General features: G+C 40.8%; 1 protein-coding gene across 1 annotated transcript in view; it reads right to left on the reverse strand.

Moving 5' to 3' along the window:
• LOC136878706 (cyclic GMP-AMP synthase-like receptor) overlaps nucleotides 1–21,290 on the reverse strand; it is a 142,194-nt gene that overhangs the window by 73,224 nt on the left and 47,680 nt on the right. Inside the window, exons 4-6 of the mRNA XM_067152137.2 lie at nucleotides 17,184–17,278; nucleotides 11,989–12,109; nucleotides 1,543–1,707 (exon numbers count right to left, since the gene is read on the reverse strand). Of these exons, the coding sequence (XP_067008238.2) occupies nucleotides 1,543–1,707; nucleotides 11,989–12,109; nucleotides 17,184–17,278 (381 nt within the window). The remainder of the gene's footprint in view (nucleotides 1–1,542; nucleotides 1,708–11,988; nucleotides 12,110–17,183; nucleotides 17,279–21,290) is intronic.

Here is a 21,290-nt window from a genome sequence, read left to right on the forward strand (position 1 = left end):
AACGCAATGTTATTGTTGATCAATGTTATGAGCTTTCTATATTGTAGGCCTTCACATTTAGTTTTCTTTCGACTCTGTGATATTAGGGCGTCTTAAAAAATATTTATAGCGTAGACTATAGTTCATTATTCTCCGACTTTACATACCAATTTTCATTAAATTCTGTTTACCAATCTTTTTGTAACCCGGCCCTGATATAGATTTAGTAACAAAAATTCAAATTCATGAATATCACTATGATCATAGCCAGTACGGTAACAGTGTATAAGACATAAATGATCGGAAATTAAATTTTAGTGATGTAGTATTTATAGATACGACCACTAATAACATAAATAAATGAGAATTAAATGTTTGGCCTTCCCCTAAACTACCATTTCTCTCAGCGTGAATAAAATTATTTATTTCCTAGATTGTAGCGACGTATTTTCCGGCTTCGCCTACGGATTTTCATTAAGATATGACCACTAATAACATAAATATTTGAGAATTAAATGATAGGCCTTCCCCTAAACTACCATTTCACTCACCGTGAATAAAATTATTTATAGCCTAGATTATAGCGACTTATTTCTCAACTTTTCATACCGATTTTCATCAAGATAGGGCCATTAATGTCTGTCTGTCTGTTAGGTCATCAGCCCAGAGGCTGGTTGGATCCTCAAATAACCAAAGGTTATGCGGTTATAAGGAAACCGCAAAAACCAATGGCAGCACCAAAATGAGGCATACTAGGCAAGATGAGGAGTGAGGTAGTTTGCCATTGCTTTCCTCACTGGGTCAGAAAGTGCTATTGCAGAACGACTGACCCTATGAGCAACACCTTTCATAACAGTTGCACTAGTCATGCTCTGAATGTCATTACTCAGCACCACCCATACCCCAGCAGCTTCCATATTGTCATAGCCATGGATGAGACTGGGACTTCGGTGGAAGCTACACTTTACTCTGGCCTGTGCCAATAGATGGATACAAAAGTACTGTATCCATAATGAAATGGCAGCAGGCAAAGAGCCATTAATAACATAAATATTTCAGAATTAACTTTTAGACCTTCCCCTAAACTACCATTTCACTCAGCGTGAATAAAATTATTTATGGCCTAGATTGTAGCGACTTATTTCCCGACTTTGTATACTGATTTTCATTAAATTTTCTTCATCCGTTTTCTCGTGATGCATGTCCATACATACATACATACATACATACAGACAGACAGACAGACAGACAAGACAGAAATTATGGAAAATTAAAAAATGCATTTCCTTGTTACTGTGGACATGACTGATCCAGAAATACCATACTTTTTAAATTCTGAGCAATGTACAGACAAACCTCTTATTTTATATATACAGATGTAATTTTACAAGTGTGTATTATATTCACCATTTTCTTTCTGCATTTTATGATCAAGAAATTGGAGCGTATGCTATGTTTGATGGTGTATTACATTGAGTAAATGTGGTAAATATGGTAAATATGCCAACATTACAAGAACCTTCCGCCTTCATGAAACAGCTGCTTTAAGAAAATCATACATACCACAAGTGAAGGGTAGACAGGCCGACGTACAGGAGGTTTGGGCCAATGTTCAGTCCCAAATATAAACACAGGGACCAAGTCAATGGAGAATTCCACTCTTCCAGTTCCTGGAACTCTAGATGTAATATTCAAGGTGATTGCAGGGCCCGATGTACTGCGACGTATCTAGAAAGGGAAAAACACACGCATTTTAAGAGGATTGTTTATCTATTTATTTATATTTATTGATTGATTGATTAATTAATTAATTAATTAATTTATTTATTTACAGGATGTGTATAAGGGATAGAAATACTAAAGAAAGTGCAGGAAAGACAGCTGCAGTGGTATGGACACAATTGGAGACAGGATTGAACTTATGCTGTGAGGAAAGTACTTGAAATGAATGGACCAAAGTCATGGAGGATGGATCGTGTGAGAAAAGAAATGCAATGAAGGAAACTGACGGAGGATGATGTATGGGATCGAGGAAGGTGGAAGAGGTTCACCAGAAATGTTGACCTTGTCTGGACGAGAAAAGATTAAATGAATGAATGAATGAATTAATTAATTAATTTAGACTACTGTAAGAATTGATGGTAAAAAAATAAAATAAAAAAAACCATGGCGCAACAGCCTGAAAGGCCTTGGCCCACCAAGTGACTGATGCTCAGCCCAAAGGCCTGCAGATTATGAGGTGTCATGTGACCAGCACAACGAATCCTCATGGCTGTTATTCTCGGCTTTCTAGGCCAGGTCCGCCATCTCACCATCAGATGGCTCATTAATTGTAATGACATAGGCTGAGTGGACCTCAAACCAGCACTCAGATCTAGGTAAAAATTTCTGACTTGGCCGGGATTGAAACCCGGGGCCTCTGGTAAGAGGCAGACACGTTACCCCAACACCATGGGACCGACCCGAATTGATGGTACAGTGTGATAGAAATGGGTCTCCATGGTGACTTTAGCTGGCAGTGATACTGCGTATGTTGGCAATGCTCCAACCAAGCGGGCTGCAATTCTGTTACAGTGAAGGTCATAGGAGGTGGTCAGTAACATGTGAAACTTAAGATGTTTACTAGGGAGGAGCGAACATTTTTAGTCTAGTGGGTTTTCCAGGAAGGTGCAAATACACTGACACAGTGAAAAGAAGATTTTGCAACTTGTTTTCCAACTCCATTCTGAGGCTTTAGTTACTTCTCGATATGATTCTATTACTGGTTAAGTGTAAGACGTTGCTAGGATAAATAAACTGTCATTTACCTGTCTATTTATCACATCTATGATGTGCAACATTTAATAAGTACATTTTGTAGCTGCAGTGTCGTATTCGATGCTTTGAAGAGTGGTAAACCACCAATCATAAAGGAAGAGAAACTTTTGGATATTTCTGACAGGCTCCTGTGTTGCAAAATATCTCGAGCTGTCCGCTCACATCTGACCCTCAGAAGATGTCACTGCCACCCTAGTGCACTCAGATAGGCCGCAGGTGCACAAGCTTGCTGTAGATAATCATTCCTAATGGACTGTACAATGCGTTCTTGGTTCAAGCAAGTACCAGGGTTACACAAGGCCTTATCATATTCTTTGTTACGTTCACTTAAGTAATTTACTGAAAGGTATCAAATAGCAAGGAGGAAATCAGTTCAGTGGAAACGTAATAGTCAGTTTGGCTCACTGGTCTTAACTCTTATAGTGCCGGGCAGCCAATGTATCGGCCATGTGAGCTGCTGCTAAAATTGCCGGGGGGCTTGTACCTGCAATTCATGCTGCATGATGGCAGCATAAGTAATATCGCTGGGAAGATTGAAGCTTTTATACTCTGGATATATCGATAACATGTGATATTGATATCAGTGAAGTTTTACAAAAGTTTTCTTTCTACGCATTCGCGCGTGGTAGCCCTGCACTCTGCTGCTTCGTGTTACTTGCTTGTTACATCGCATGTTCATATATTTGTTTATTCATCTCCAATACTGTAAAGATGGTATATGGAAGAAGTATATGGAAGATGATTAAAATACGCAATGCTTTAACATTAGGTGATTCATTAGAAGACAATTTATCGACTGACAAGTGTTCAAAGTAAAGAAGAGGTTATTGTGTATTAAACACGCGTGTACATAATTTTGTAAAAAATCGTACTTCTCAAAAAGTGCTACCAAGAATTGCATAGAACATCATTTTTTAATCCAAAATTAGGTGAATATTCTCACGAAGGAGTCATACCGCTGATAAAAGTACACTATAAAATGAAAAATTAAGTCAAAATTTGAAATTTCAACTTTTTCAAAAAATAATTAAAAATTCATACACATTTAAATGAAGGAAAAAAGTCTATTACAGTTATAGTCCCACTCACATGTTCTCTATTCACCTATGTGCTATGGAAAAAAGAACCTCCAAAAATGTAAGTAGGAAAATGTTTTCTCTTAGTGCGTGCATTTTCATTAAAATTGTCTTGGCATTCTTAGCGCAACCACTACACTACAGGCTGGCATCAAAATGGTTAAAGGCAGACTGTTGCGAAAACCTGCAGTCTAAAATCTTAGGAGATTGAACAGAAGTGCAGTGAGTGCGATATGACCACAGTAATGTCAGCTGAGAAGAAATCTAAGAGCACTAAATGTCAGGTCAGGTATACAAAACTGAAACATGAGGATCATTTCAAGTAGGTCCACTTAGGATGTATTTTCTCGCAAAATGGTAGTTACCACTGGCAATATACAGCAAAACAGAAATTAGGTACAGTCAAAACCGGTTATAACAACTTCAAACGGACCGCCAATTAAAAGTCGTTACAGGCGATAGTCGCACAAACCTTTTTTTCTTTTCTGTTGCTAAAAATGTCATACCTGTAAGTTTTAGGCTGCACACTTACATGGTTAATTAACAGAATAAAGCTAAAACTTTGAAAACCATAAGTGAAATACCGTATTTCTCCGAATTCAAGACATTTTTTTTTCTATGTGGAATATCAAGGGTAATGAACAGTAATGAACACCATTGGCAGCTAACACAGTAACCATACTGCTTCCCTTCAACCCCCACACGCACCCATAAAACTCGACATTCAACATCCACGTCTTTATTAGGCCTATAGGCTATGTTGCTAACCGCGGCAACCGGTTGTACAGTGCCTCTGTGAGCGCGGCCAAGTGACCTACAATCCCCTGAATAGATTTTATTTTAAAAGTCCCTGTATTAGCCTCTACAAAAGCGTTACTCAAATCCCCAGAACGGCATCAAAACATGCGAGACTTCAAATTCTTTGAAAGGCTTTTTATTTTATTTTTTTGCTAGTTGCTTTACGTCGCACCGACGCAGATAGGTCTTATGGCGATGATGGGACAGGAAAGGCCTAGGAATGGGAAGGAAGCTGCCGTGGCCTTCATTAAGGTACATCCCCAGCATTTGCCTGGTGTGAAAATGGGAAACCATGGAAAACCATCTTCAGGGCTGCTGACAGTGGGGTTCGAACCCACTATCTCCCAGATGCAAGCTCATAGCTGCGTGCTCCTATCCGCATGGCCAACTCGCCCGGTAAAGAAAGGCTATGGCTACTCAGCATCAAAGGGTAGAGAAAGATCCACCTATTCAATACCATTAGTTTAATATAGTGTTCTATATCACTGGTACTAGTTTTGACTCTATATACATTGGGTCATCTTCAGCCATGTTCTGACTGGAAACAAATTTACATACAACCAATAATAAAGAATATAATTTAGTATGTCTTAATTTAAAATCTAAGTCTAAAACATTGATGAAGACTGACTACACATTTAAAATTGAAACCAAAATGACACATCAAAACTGCTGCAGTTGGTGTTGAACCATTTTGCCGCTCTTATAGTAACCAAATGTTCTTGAATCGATCTGGATGTTGGTGTTCCTTATCTTTATAGTTGAGTCATTTGATTTATAAATTATGTCTTGTTGAATAGTAACATGAGTAATGGTTTATATGTAGCTTGAAGGGGAACATTCACAACTTGAATAAGTATTTCTTTTCATCAGATGTAGTGATCTATTGTGTAATTTGGTTTGATGTGAATGTCTGGTGTTGGTGTCCGTGCCAAGTGAACACAGTTTTATGAGGAACTTAGGAAGGATTGCAACATCTATCGAGGTGTCTCACTGATTCGTATACCGGGCAAAGTATTCACTGGCATCTTGGAAGGGAGGGTGCGATCAATGGTTGAGAGCAAGTTGGATGAAAACCAGTGTGGTTTCAGACCACAGCGGGGCTGTCAGAATCAGATTTTTAGATTTAGTGTGCACCAGGTAATTGAAAGATGCTACGAGAGGAATAGACAAGTTATGTTTATGTTTCGCCGTTCTTGAGAAAGCAAACCAAGGGAAAAGATGTTCGCCATACTGGGGGACTATGGGATTAAGGGTAGATTATTAAAATCAATCATAAGCATTTATGTCAGGGGCGTATTCTCCTTGAATGCAAGGCATTCATTGCATGCGTTATGATAGCACAAAGAACTGTCTGATTTACGATTTTAGGTTGTTTCAGGTCAAATATTAATGATTTCATCTCTCAGAAGTTCAAAAGGTCCGCGCAACTGTACTAGTTCCGTTGCTTGATTACGTGTGGTGCTGGTGTAGTCTCGCCGTCTACTCCACTCTCGGAAGAAAGAGACAGCAAATGGAGGAGTTAACGACGTAAGGCATTCAATCTTAAAATTGCATTCAGTGGCAGACGTAGTTCTGAAACCCTCCGAACGATGTCGCTGCAATTGAAACTTGGTCAGAATTTGTCACCCCATACCCGTGCTACCCTCTGCCATCTGTTAGCAACTTGGAGAAAGTCGACATGTTTACAGCGAACGGGACACACAGATTACCCCCTAGCGAGAACCCAACGTGACGAAACTGATCAATGCCACTGGGGTGACTTACCTCCAGTGCTTGAGTTGTGGCTAACTAGTGAGTTAATTCATTGTGTGTTTTGCTGATTAGTGAGTTCATTCTGTGTGTGCTGTTCCTGTGCTATTCGTCGTTTTGCGCACATGTGGTATTAACGATGGATGAGTCTAAAACGGATATAATTGTAAATCAGTTTGAAAAGCCATTTACTGGCCGTTCGTTTGATGAAAAGATGCAATAGACCTCTACCTTCCCTCGTAAATTTTTTCTTCTTCTTCTTCTTACCCTCCAGGGTTGGCTTTTCCCTCGGACTCAGCGAGGAATCCCTCCTCTACCGCCTCAAGGGCAGTGTCCTGGAGCTTCAGACTCTGGGTCGGGGGATACAACTGGGGAGGATGACCAGTACCTCGCCCACGCTGCCTCACCTGCTATGCTGAACAGCGACCTTGCGGGGGATGGGAAGATTGGAAGGGATAGACAAGGAAGAGGGAAGGAAGCGGCCGTGGCCTGAAGTTAGGTACCATCCCGGCATTTGCCTGGTGGAGAAGTGGGAAACCACGGAAAACCACTTCCAGGATGGCAGAGGTGGGAATCAAACCCACCTCTACTCAGTTGACCTCCCGAGGCTGAGTGGACCCCGTTCCAGCCCTCGTACCACTTTACTATTTCGTGGCAGAGCCGGGAAGCGAACCCGGGCCTCCGGGGGTGGCAGCTAATTACATTAACTACTACACCACAGAGGCGGACCCTCGTAAATTTAAAAAGAGAAAACAAGAATTGTGTACGCACGTTCAATCCAGAAACTTACAGTAAAACTGTTTGGCTCGAGTTCACCTACATGTAATTAGGGTGAGTAGAATTGAAATTTACTTAATACATTGTGTTAACTGCATGGTTACTAGTTGCATGCCTCAGTGGAGATTCCAGGATACGCCACTGATTTATGTTGACAATTGGGCTGCAGTGAGAATTGATGGCAGAATGAGTTCTTCAAGGTACTTACAGGGGTTAAACAAGACTAATTTTTCACCTTTGTTGTTCATACTTTTAGGGGTTAGAGTTGTTCGTAGTTTATATAGATCATCTGCTGAAAGGTATAAAGTGGCAGGGAGGGATTCAGTTAGGTGGAAATGTAGTAAGCAGTCTAGCCTATGCTGACGACTTGGTTTTAATGGCAGATTGTGCTGAAAACCTGCAGCTTGAAACTTAAAAATAGGTGCAATGAGTACAGTAAGAAAATTAGACTTTTAAAGACTTATTTGATGTGTCAGTAGGTAAGAAATTCAAGAGAATTGAATGTCAGATTGGTGATACAAAGCTGGAACAGATAGATAATTTCATGTACACTGACTGACAGAGCAAATGCAACACCAAGAAGGAGTGGTCAGAACTTTATGCCAATTGCAGGGTAGACTGAAGTCACTGAGGTATGCTCATGATGTGAAATGCGCCACTGTGCTGCGCACGTAGCGAACGATAAATGGGACACGGCGTTGGCGAATGGCCCACTTCGTACCGTGATTTCTCAGCCGACAGTCATTGTAGAACGTGTTGTCGTGTGCCACAGGACACGTGTATAGCTAAGAATGCCAGGCCGCCGTCAACGGAGGCATTTCCAGCAGACAGACGACTTTACGAGGGGTATGGTGATCAGGCTGAGAAGGGCAGGTTGGTCGCTTCGTCAAATCGCAGCCGATACCCATAGGGATGTGTCCACGGTGCAGCGCCTGTGGCGAAGATGGTTGGCGCAGGGACATGTGGCACGTGCGAGGGGTCCAGGCGCAGCCCGAGTGACGTCAGCACGCGAGGATCGGCGCATCCGCCGCCAAGCGGTGGCAGCCCCGCACGCCACGTCAACCCCCATTCTTCAGCATGTGCAAGACACCCTGGCTGTTCCAATATCGACCAGAACAATTTCCCGTCGATTGGTTGAAGGAGGCCTGCACTCCCGGCGTCCGCTCAGAAGACTACCATTAACTCCACAGCATAGACGTGCACGCCTGGCATGGTGCCGGGCTAGATCGACTTGGATGAGGGAATGGCGGAACGTCGTGTTCTCCGATGAGTCACGCTTCTGTTCTGTCAGTGATAGTCACCGCAGACAAGTGTGGCGTCGGCGTGGAGAAAGGTCAAATCCGGCAGTAACTGTGGAGCGCCCTACCGCTAGACAACGCGGCATCATGGTTTGGGGCGCTATTGCGTATGATTCCACGTCACCTCTAGTGCGTATTCAAGGCACGTTAAATGCCCACCGCTACGTGCAGCATGTGCTGCGGCCGGTGGCACTCCCGTACCTTCAGGGGCTGCCCAATGCTCTGTTTCAGCAGGATAATGCCCGCCCACACACTGCTCGCATCTCCCAACAGGCTCTACGAGGTGTATAGATGCTTCCGTGGCCAGCGTACTCTCCGGATCTCTCACCAATCGAACACGTGTGGGATCTCATTGGACGCCGTTTGCAAACTCTGCCCCAGCCTCGTACGGACGACCAACTGTGGCAAATGGTTGACAGAGAATGGAGAACCATCCCTCAGGACACCATCCGCATTCTTATTGACTCTGTACCTCAACGTGTTTCTGCGTGCATCGCCGCTCGCGGTGGTCCTACATCCTACTGTGTCGATGCCTTGCGCATTGTGTAACCTGCATATCGGTTTGAAAAAAACATCAATTATCAATTATGCGACACTCAGCGAGATATCGAGGGACAGCTATTAGAGCTCTCTCTAGCGGGTAGACCTGAGTTTTTGGTGTTATTTATGCGTTTTCAGTGAGTTGACATAATTAAATAGTAGCGTGTGTCATTCCTTGATATCTCCTCTCAACATGAGGGGAAAGGTATGTGCTGTGTTTGGCTGCAGTAACTATGAAGTAGAGAAGAAAGCGCGGTCTTTCTTTCGCTTCCCTCGTGACAAGAAAATGTAAGTAATATTGTGTTTGCATATATATTATTCAAGTGACAAAAAGATTTTTATAGTACTTCATAATCTTCTGACCTGCTCGACCCATATTTTAACTGGCTTAAAATATAATACGCATATTTTATTGTATAGTGCATCAGTTAACCTTCAATACCGATGTGTTGTTGTAGGTGTGATCTGTGGGTTTTGAAATATCACAGAAGTGATTTGGATAAGATGTACAAGAAAGAAGGGACGTTACGCTTATATAAGAATTATAAGATCTGTTCAGATCATTTCCAGGCCAGCGACTTTAAAAATCCTCGACTATACAGCCAAGGGTATGTTACATTTTTACTCTAATTGTACGTAAATATTCCTCAAAGCATCACTATCGACAACATTTTCATACTTTTCTTTCTTTTATCTGGGATTTTATAGACTTCCTTTCTGTTAGTAGGCTTCATGTTAAGAGGAAAATTGTCCAGCTTTTAAATGTTAATTCATTGCATCATGTGTGTAAGGAATGTGTCGATATTTTTATTGACAAGTGTCTTAATGTGATGATACAATGTTTTTTAAATGAGAAAAAAGACAAATATAACCGTAAAAGTTCAGGCAGGAATGCTAAAGCAAGAAAAGTAATACATAAATGAAAGTTCAACCCATTTCACATCTTGTTTATATGTCTAATTTCAGTCTTTAAATAATAACCTTTTAAATAATTCTTCATTCATTTATCCAGAATTGCTTTAGCAACTTCGAAGTTAATATCTCAATAATACTTTCTTTCTAGACGTAATTTATTTATCCATTTTCACATATGCATTTCCATTGATATTTGAATTTAGCGCGACTTTTCAGGTCAAGTCACTAGGAGCACCACCGTCGAAATGTCTCCCATTTTAACAGTTTGTGATTAGTAACAACATAAGGTGAGCCTGTATGGGTTTTCCAGTACCTGTGATTAGTACCATTGTGTAAGAATCACCACGGGTCTGGGCGTTGCCTGTGATTAGTACTCACTATATGAGGAACACCACGGGAATGCCGGCGCCCGTGATTAGTACACCTAGGTGAGGAACACCATGGGTTTGTGTTGCCTATGAGTAGCGCCATAACGTGAGAAACACCACAGGTCTGCGTTACCTGTGCAAAGTACAATATTTGTGGGTAGTACCATAATGTGTGGAACACCGAGAGTCTACACTACTTTTGATTAGTACCGCAACATGACGAATACCATTGTACTACTTTACTAGCAATAAGTGCCATTACGAGGGACCGTTGACCTGGATTTTGGACTCCTTTAGACAACAAGCATCCTCGATTCAAGATTGTGCTTTAGAAGCAGTCCCTTGGTCAGTAATACTATAGTTTATCATAGTCACTTTTTATTACTCTATACAGAATAACAGAATAGTCATAAAATCTATGCCTAAAGGAAAATCTTCAGGTGCAGATGAAGTGAATGTGGACATGATAAAGGCAGCAGGCATCCACGGTATACAATGGCTGCACAGAGTACTAAATGCCATATGGACAGACAACAAAATACCTGCAGATTGGAGCAAGGGCATTATAATTCCCCTGTATAAGAAAGGCAGCAGACAGAAACCCACCAGCTATAGAGAAATAACACTGCTGTCTCATGGGCTAAAAATGCTAGAGAAGATCATAGAAAGGAGATTGAAAACCATCATTGAATCACAGTTAGAGGAGGAGCAATATGGATTCAGAAGTAACAGATAAACAATGGAAATTTTTAGCACCCACATGCTGATGGAAAAGTATTTGGAGAAAGGCAAGAAACTGGTCATTGTATTCATGGATATACAAAAGGCCTATGATAGTGTTATAAGAGATAACATCTGGGAGTGACTGAGGAAAAGAAATGTGCCTGGAGGACTGGTAAGGAAAATTCAGATGTTGTACAAAGATCGATCATCACGGTTTGAGACCAAGTGTTCATGTTCATCACTGTTATGGACAGTATAATGAAGAACACCAAGGAAAAGTTAGGTGAACTGAATGCAGTGGCCTTTGCTGATGATATCATGATTTGGGGTGAAACAGAACATGAAGTACAGACCAGACTCAATGTATGGAAATCCCAGTTCCAGGAATATAACTTCAACATCAGCGAGACCAAAGTGATGAGGATGTAGTCTACAAGAACAGCCAGAATAAATTTGGAAAGACAGGTGAAGGGGAAAAGGCCTGCAGGAAGACATAAAACCCGATGGATGGACATGATCAAGGATGATCTAGTTGCCAGAGGATGGACAGTGAATTATATTCTCCATGACAAGTTGTATATGGACAAGAAGAAGTGGAAGAGGCTCGTTAACAGTACCCAGGAAACTGGAACTGTACAATGATGACGATGACAGAATAACACCATCCACAAAAAGCCCTATCTCTGATTCCACTTCTTTACTCACATCATTTATATATATATATATATATATATATATGAAAACAGAAAGGTCCAATAATACTGCCTTGAGGAATTCCCCTTTTAATTATTACAGGGTCTACTCTAATTCTCTAAGATCTATTTTCTAGAAAAATAGCAACCATGATGTTGTTGATAATGATAATGAACCACCAAAAACCTTGTTAAAGTGGATAAAATCTAAAAATGGAGTCCTATGATACTGTGTACCAGTTCTACAGCTTACCATTATGTCATTAATTTGGAATGTTTGAAGTGCTTTGTCTACAACACCCTGCATCCATTTCAAAACATGCTCCCTTTTCAGCAAACCACCATCATCAAGCCACCGCTTGAGCCTCTTCTCTCTGAAAAGAATACAAGAAAATATGTCACTAATAGTTTACCCCACAAGTAAAACTCACACACTTAGATCTGGAGAATGAGGGGGAAATAGACCAGCACTCCCTCTGTCTGGAAATACTTCCAAGATTGTAAAAAGGGTATCTTCTGCTGTATGAGCAGGGACTGAAGCTTTGTGAAACCATCCACACAAATGCCTGAAAAGCCATACATCTAATTTTTGATATGCTCTATTGGTGGAAAAATATCTAATTCCTTCCATGGGAACTTAGAATTTCCATATATATGCTTTGTTTAATATAATATGTAGGCCTACAGTTGACCAAGTATGGAAATTTAAATCACTTGGCAACTAGATTACCGAGGGCTTGGTCCCGGATTTAGCGAACTGTATACGAATAGAAATAGCTCATACTAGCTTTCTGGAAATGAGGAATCTACAGTGACAGGCGCCTCAGCTTGGAGACACATCCCAACTTCGTCGGATCTTATGTATATTCACTGCTTCTGTACGGCGCTGAAACATGGACTCTGAAATGACACCATTAGGAGAATAGATGCCTTTGGAATGTGAGTTCTCCGTATGATGTTACGGATATTGTTGACTGACTACTGACTGACTATACGTCTCCAATGCTGTCGTATCAGGTGCATGAGGAGGGAACTAATGTTGGTGTGTACAATCAAGAAAAGAAAGACAACCTACCTTGGGCATATTACGAGGGATGGTAAGGATAAGCTACTAAAACTGATCACACAGGGTAAAACTGATGGCCGCAGAGGTCACAGTTGAAGGAAACTCTCCTGGCTGAGGAACTAATGGGACTGGACAAGTCTAGCTTTGAGTACACTGATAAGGATAGCCGAATATCAGTAATGGAGAAGGAACTATAAGAATAAGAATAGCCTATACATATACCATATTTTCTCACATAATTAACGCCCTTGCATAATTTACGCATCCCAATATTTTTGGGTCCAAAGTGGAGAAAAAGGAATGTTCACGTATTTGACGCACCCACTTCTTCAAACATCTATCACACAGCTCTGGATGTGTTTCGAAATAAAGATGTCAACTACCCAGGTAGCAGCCTACCTATTGCGAAACCAGGCATTCCAAATACCGTGCAACATGCTGTTATCAGCCGGTAGGAAATACCACTGCACTAGTTCAGTGAGAGAATCAGCCCAGAAGTGACTGGTGACGCTCTATTCCAGTCTGGTACAAACGTATTTTACGAGTGTTTCAGGTACGAGACGTACATTTTCTGTGATCTCAGAATTGTTTGTTAGTCCACAGTGAGCATGTATTTGAGTAGTACTGCATCATATAACCTCGCAGTGATCAGTTACACCAGAACATACGAGAATAGGGCAGCAGGCTGCAAGTATTCATTGTCCGAATGCAACATGTGCTAGCGCGGTAACAGAGAAGTGCACTTCAAGCGACCAACAAGTCTCACAAGCATTTTGCGGACCAAAAAGTGGCAAGTTTCTGAAAGTAGGGGAGGATCCGCTTAAATGTACGATTTTGTTACGCAACGTAGGATGTGCCGTTTCTCACTAAATGCTGTATTTTAAAGGAGGAGAAACAGCTGCTGCACATGGAATCAGTGTCTCGGATTTGAAGGTTAGCCGAGACTTTATTAATTTTATGAAGAGAAATGGACTTTCCCTTTGAGCAAGAACAACATTATGCCACAAAATACTGAATGATTTCAACCAAGTACCGGTAATTGGTTTTCATCACTTTATGACTGAGAAGCGTAAAGTGAAGGAATATTTGCACTCCCAAATAGGAACCACAGATCAGACGCCAATCAGTATCCGCATGCCACAAAGTTGAACAATCTATAAGAAAGGGACATCAAGTGTTATCGTACGTGCTAACGGAAGAGGACATCAAGTGTTATCGTACACGCTAACAGAAGCGAAAAACAATGATGTACTGCAATGCTTGTTGTACCAGGTGATGGCAGAAAGCTAGCACCTTATGTTGTTCTAAAATGAGAAACAATGCCTAAAGTAAAATTTCCATGAGGGATCCACGTTCATATCCAAGAAAAAGGGTGGATGGACATGTCACTCATACAAGATTGGATACGAACGATTTGGGGAAATTTTTTTTTTGTTATTGGCTTTACGTCACACCGACACAGATAGGTCGTATGGCGATGATGGGACAGGACTGGGAAGGAAGCGGCCATGGCCTTGATTAAGGTACAGCCCCAGCATTTGCCTGGTGTGAAAATGGGAAACCACGGAAAACCATCTTCAGGGCTGCCGACAGTGGGATTTGGGGAAATATAGCAGGGGTCCCACCTTCGATGCCCGGCCCTTCTCATGTTGGAGAGTTTTCTTTTTTTGCCGGTATGTCATTATTATATACTTACATGAATTGTACTTTTATTAGTACATGTTTATTTTACTTCAAGCCGTATTGTCAGCTCATAATGGGAAGACTATTTTCCAGTGTTGGTACTTCAAACCCACGTGTCCAACTTTTCATAAAGAATCTCACGCTGGAATTTTATGCCAGAACGATTAACCGCAGGTGAATTTAACCAGTTGCGTGCATATTAAATTTAATGTATCTTTTAAATGTAAATAATTGTAAATAATTTTTTAAATACCTGAATTCCTCTAATAATTTACACATCCAAAGTTTTTGCCTGTATTTTTCGTCAAAAGTGCGTTAATTACGCAAAAAAATAAGGTATCACTCTCAAAGCTGGCCCCACAATTTGAGAAAGGGTAACAAGACTACTTCCTACCCAGAGGCCTCAGGTTCAATTCCTGACCATGCCAATGACTTTTTCCAGGATCTGAGGGCTACTTCAAGGACCACTTAGCCTACAAGATAACTATTAAGGAGCTATCTGATGGTAAGTTTACGGGCCTGTGCTAGAAAGCCAAGAATAATGGCCGAGAAGATTCGATGCTCAAACACATCATCTCCTAATCTCCAGGCCTTTGAGCTGAGCAGAAACTGCTGTACAGGCCATGGAACTATCAGGGCTACAGTGTTATGGCTATTTAATTCTCATTTCTTTAACTTGATTCGCCTACGTTTCTCCCCCCACACATTAAAGTTGGCAAAACCATGGTTGAAAAAATTTTAAGTTGAGTTTCCTCTTGTACCTCTTGTTCTGCACATATGCTGATATTGGTGGAGTTTCTTCTTCACCTAATCAACTTTCATTTAACAGGTAATTTGCAGCCAAGGTAAGTAAAGATAGAGACTCAGTCTATTGGCTGTCAAATCACTAACTTTGCTCCGAGAGGATACTTCCCCTGCCATGGCATGGGTTAATTAAAATGAAATCATCTAGTATTAAATTCAAAGACGGGTCTGTTGTTACAAAGAGATTCCAGGTGGCATGAACACTGGTAACCCTGTTCATTACAACACAGCTGCTCACACAGATGCCTTGTAAGACCTGTATGGGAACAGGTCAATAGCGAGGCCATTTACTGTCCATGGCATAAAGTATGGCCCCACCAAGTAAGATGTCTTCTGTCTACTAATTTCACAAGAGATCTACTTTGTTTTTACCGACATAGAACTTCTCTCTCCAATTCACTTTAATCATCTGCTGGACACACCACATTTCAGAAGCTTCAAGGTGTTTGACATGAGACTTGTTCATCGACCAGGCTTCTGAAACACAGTAAAACTATCCAGACAAATGTGCACAGAATTCTCGTATGGAGGAAGAGACTGAGCTTGATCATGCTTTTCTGCATAAAAGTACTCCTTGTAGGTAGGGGCAGTAGAATACATCAACGATATCCCCACTTGTCGTAAGACTACAGGGACTGTTAACTTGGGAGTGTGGGTTGGTGACCATGGGGCCCTTAGCTGAGTCATTGCTTTGCTTCCACTTAGTTGTGCCAGGCTCCTCACTTTTTCTATTCGATCCAAACTCCCTAAGTCAACTCTTGTTCTTTTACGACACCGAAGGTATTAGAACATTCGAGGCCTATAGAGTCTTTCATTCTCATGCCTTTCATGGCCCTTGTCTTTCTTTGGCTGATACCTTAATTTATCAAAGCATCAGATCCCTTCCATTTTTCCCCTCTTCATTAGTGTTAAAGGAGGATAGTTGCCCCATTATAGTGTACTTCCTCTTTAAACAGTAATCACCACCACCATAAGACTGATCCTGTACGAGAAAAACTTCTCAACAACAGATTACAATGTTGTATTACCTGGTGTCGCCTCATTCAATCACTCTTGGTATTGTACTTTAATGTGGCACAAGCGCAGTCCATTCTGACGCCCCACTCTATATGACCAGAAATAGTGTTCAATGATAAACACCTTCTCCTATGTTGTGAGTACCATTACTGCTACTCCAACTCCACACTGCGCCACTCCATGCACAAGTAAGTACCACATAGGCATGCTGAACTGTTCACACAACACACATGAGCATCAGACAGGTGCAAAATTCAGTACTCTTTGTTTTCCCATTTTCAATTATTGAAATTGATTGAGATTAGCCTCCACACAAAGAAACTCAGAGACATTCTCTCTTTATGATATTAGCAGATAAGATGAACTTATCCAAATCGACTTTCAATTTATCAGGTCGTGTTACATGTTGATAAACTTAACCATAATAGGTATTTTATTTGATCCTGTAATGACTTGTGTAAATCTATTAAAGAAACTATTTAAAATAGTTTATGTTGGGTCCACCATGTCAGTACACTTTTAATTATTGAAAATTATTTATTCTGTCATACATGTTTCAGTAACAATATCCATTCCCTTCATCAGTGAATTTGAATCCACATAGAATAAATAATTTTCAATCATTGAAAGTGTATTCAGAAGGTGGACTCAACATGAACTATTTAAAATAGTTTCTTTAATAGATTTACATACATGTAGTAAATGTTGAAGAAATGCTAAGTACAGAACAAAAATGGCCAACTGGACATCAGTGAGATCTAAACCCACAACCTCCTGATTTTGCGTAACAGGACCGAATAGGTTGAAAGTCAATTTTGATTACAATGTGGTCAAGAGAATTCAATATTCAAAGATTAACTTTCATAAATACTAATTACCCATCAGCATAGTTTCGCAAGCATCGCTTCAACTTGTTTGGATCGAACTGGTTGACCTTCACCTGAACAAATCCATTGTGCCTGGTGGTAAGTACCTGTAACAGAACACATCATCATGACATCTCAGTCGGTGAACTTCAGAACCAGACAAGTGCTGGATATAGTATCAGTCTCAACACATCAATAACTGTGAATGCTAAATTCTATTTTGTATTGTAGCTATCATTTACTACAAATAACAGATGCATTGAATAGGTAGAAATAAGTCAAACTAGACAAGAACAACTAGCTAATCTCTAACTGTGAAGTTTTCCGGACTGTGAAAATTAATTGTGGATTAAAAATTAGAAAAAAATCTGAAAAAAGAAAACATTTATTAACAGATTATACATGAAAAATATAACATTTCATTAAAATAGAATGCCGGTCCTGCGGTGTGGGGATAACGTGCCTGCCTCTTACCCTGAGGCCCCCCTAGTTTGATTCTCAGCCAGGTCAGGGATTTTTACCTGTATCCGAGGGCTGGTTAGAGGTCCACTCAGCTTACGTGATTACAACTGAGGAGCTCCCTTAGGAAATTGATTCAATTATTAATTCCTCTTCCTGTAATCAAATATCTGCCCCATTTTTAAATTCCATCTTAATCTTCGTATTACGATTCTTCCTACTTTTAAAAACGCCATTGAAGCTTATTTGTCTCTTATATGATTCCACACTCCCTCTCTCCACTGACAGCTCGGAACATACCGCTTATAATACCAATATAACTAGTCCGTTATTGGATATTATAAATTTTCCAGCTAACTCATTCCTGGTTGCCAGCGCTTCACCCCCATGTGCTAGGTTGGGCTCATTAGTTGGTACCTAGCACACCCACCAAGACGCTGGCTAGTGCGTACCATGGAGGCCACTGCGTAGGCTACTTGGAGCCACCGCCAGTGCCAATGCACTATGAGAGACTTCGTCTCACTACCAAAAAATTGATGCCTGCTTGGCCATCAGATGAAATAGATGTTGATTCCCATAGGGAATCTGAAATATTTGTCCTGAATGAGTAAATTTATAATACCAATATAAATGGTCCGTTATTGGACATTATAAATTTTCCAGCTAACTCATTCCTAGATGCCAGCGTATTGGTATTATAAATTTACTCATTCGGGACAAATATTTCAGGTTCCCTATGGGAATCAACATCTATAACATACTGCTCAGTTGCGCTGTTTATATCTTCTTACACTCAAGTCTTTCCACCCAAAAATTACCGATGCAATGTTCTCATAACATTACTCTTTTGTAGGAGCTTTTCCAGTTCTTGAATCATGTAATTCTGGTGTGGGTCCCACTGGAACCGTACTCTACTTGGGGGCCTTACCACTAAATGTTGAGACAGTTCCTATTCACAGGCCACAGTCGCTTCCTTCAACCTCCTTACCCTATTTCATCCACCATTATTCATTTTATCTCCATTTGCTCCTCAACTGAGGTTGGCTTCAGGAAGGGCATCCGGCCATAAAATTCATGTAAATTCATCTCACCTCATCCCTGACCCCGTAACAAGGAACAGGACAAAGCGTTACACACAGATAGATACCAAATTAATTCAGAAAGTTAACCCAATTTACTGCAAATACTGTATAAAGGATGCAGAGAAAAAAATAATGGTTTAAAAAAAAAATGAAAGAAAAAATAGGCCAGAGAGATACAGATCTCGAAGTCCACGCTGGAATATGTTAATACAAACTTGTGCTGAACCCATAATCATCAAGGGCCAGTGTCTGGCTCCATGGCTAAATGGTTAGCGTGCTGGCCTTTGGTCACAAGAGCCAGGAATTTTAATCATAATTGGTGAAGTCCCCTGGCACGGGGACTGGGTGTACGTGTCTTCTTCATCATCATTTCATCCTCATCACGATGCACAGGTTCCCTAAGGGCGTCAAATCAAAAGACCTGTACCTGGCGAGCCAAAGTCCTCGGACACATCCCGGCACTAAAAGCCATAGGCCATCTCATTTATCAAGGGCCAGTTCATTTAGAAATGAGGACAGAGCTGATAATCAGGATGGATAAACTCTCTTGGAATTCACAAGATCATGATAAGATAGATTTATCAGCATGATGCATAGCAAACCTCTGAATAATCACCATCGCCACTTAAGAAAAAAATCATACTCTATAGATAATGAGATATTAGAAGCTAATAAGTAGTCAACAGATATGATAAAAGTTGTTTGTATCACTCTCCAAGACAATCCATTCTTTGCCAAATAGAACAGTGAGGGCACCCTAGGGTTGCCTTAATTAATTACCAGTACCGCTGCACTTTATTGCGCTCCTCACCTGGTTTGTTTAGGAAATAAGTAAAAGAATAATAAATTTATATGTGGTGATAATAATAATAATAATATTAATTATAATCTTTCTTTCTTAATCTGTTTACTCTCCAGGGTTGCTTTTACCCTCGGACTCAGTGAGGGGTCCCACCTCTACTGCTACAAGGGCAGTGCCCTGGAGCATGAGACTTTGGGTTGGGTATACAACCGGGGAGGAGGACCAGTACCTTGCCCAGGTGTCCTCACTTGCTGAACAGGGGCCTTGTGGAGGGGTGGGGGGAAGTTTGGAAGGGATAGACAAGGAAGAGGGAAGGAAGTGGCCATGGCCTAAGTTAGGTACCATCCCGGCATTTACCTGGAGGAGAAGTGGGAAACCAAGGAAAACCACTTCGTGGATGGCTGAAGTAGGGAACGAACCCACCCACCTCTACTCAGTTGACCGCCCAAGGCTGAGTGGACCCCGTTCCAGCCCTCATACCACTTTTCAAATTTCGTGGCAAGAGTCGGGAATCGAAGTCGGGCCTTTGGGGGTGGCAGCTAATAATAATAATAATAATAATAATAATAATAATAATAATAATAATAATAATAATAATAATAATAATAATAATAATAATAATAATAATAATAACAATACGGTAATAATAATAATAATAATAATAAAATTTTGTGTAAGTCTCTATTAGGTTGTCTCTGGTTAGATATTATTTACAATTATTTGGTGAAAGATTTAGTCATTTGCACCTGGTGTGTTTTTTCACGGCTGAGGTGTTAAATTAATAAATGTATGCTCCAGCAACAAGTGGTAGGCCATGCCTGAATGGTAACCCATCCATGCATTGACCATGACCAGTGTTGCTTCAGCTTTGCATCACCAGGCCTTGCCGCTGGTTTATTGGCAAGAATGTTTCTATATATTCTTGTGTGTCTGTTGTTATTGATACCGTTATTAATTTTGAAAAAACAGCATTGTGGAAACAGCAGCGTTGTGGTATAGCATCGTTGTTGTGTCCCGCCTCGGCTATGCCTGATGTTCCAGTGCTTTGATGGTAATTTGCTTTAAGGAAGTGAGAAGTTGTGTTGTCTTGCTTAGCTGGGTGGGAAATCTGTTACTTGGATAAGGTCATATATTTATTTATTTATCGTATGGCATATCTATATATACAGAAACAAGAAAGCAAGTACATTATATTTTAATGTCCAAAGATGTTATCCATTCTAGAGGCTCTGTATTAGCCTCTAGAAAATCAAACCATTCTCCAGGGTAGGCTCTTCTGCTACACTCCTTTACAATGTGTTCGATGGTTTGAAAAGGAGCACCGGGGGATTGTATCTTTCTCCATTTATACAGGGACGCAGCACAGACACCATGACCTCATCAAATCCTATTATGGATAGTCCAAGTTCTTCTTGGGAGATCAGACCTCGAATTATGTGGGAAGAAAAGCCAGAGATGTTCACCTGTTTTTGAGATCCAATCTTCCTTCCATTGGGCATAGGGGTTGAAAATGTCTTCTGTGAGCTTCTGAGCGAACTTAACTGGCGGATGTCTAGATTTCAACCGGTTCCTCTGAAGGTCAAGAATATTGGAGTGGATGGGCAAGTCAGGGTTCTCATTTATCTTGGAGTATTCTCTCAACAGTGCTTGTGCTCTACGGAATGAAGGAGGCATGATGTTGCTCAAGACAGGAAGCCAGTGGGTAGGAGTTGATCTTATTACACCTGAAATAATCCTCATTGTGTTGTTGAGTTGAGTGTCCACAAGTTTCACATA

This window comes from Anabrus simplex, chromosome 8 (assembly GCF_040414725.1).
Source record: "Anabrus simplex isolate iqAnaSimp1 chromosome 8, ASM4041472v1, whole genome shotgun sequence".
Taxonomy (NCBI): Eukaryota; Metazoa; Arthropoda; class Insecta; order Orthoptera; family Tettigoniidae; genus Anabrus; species Anabrus simplex.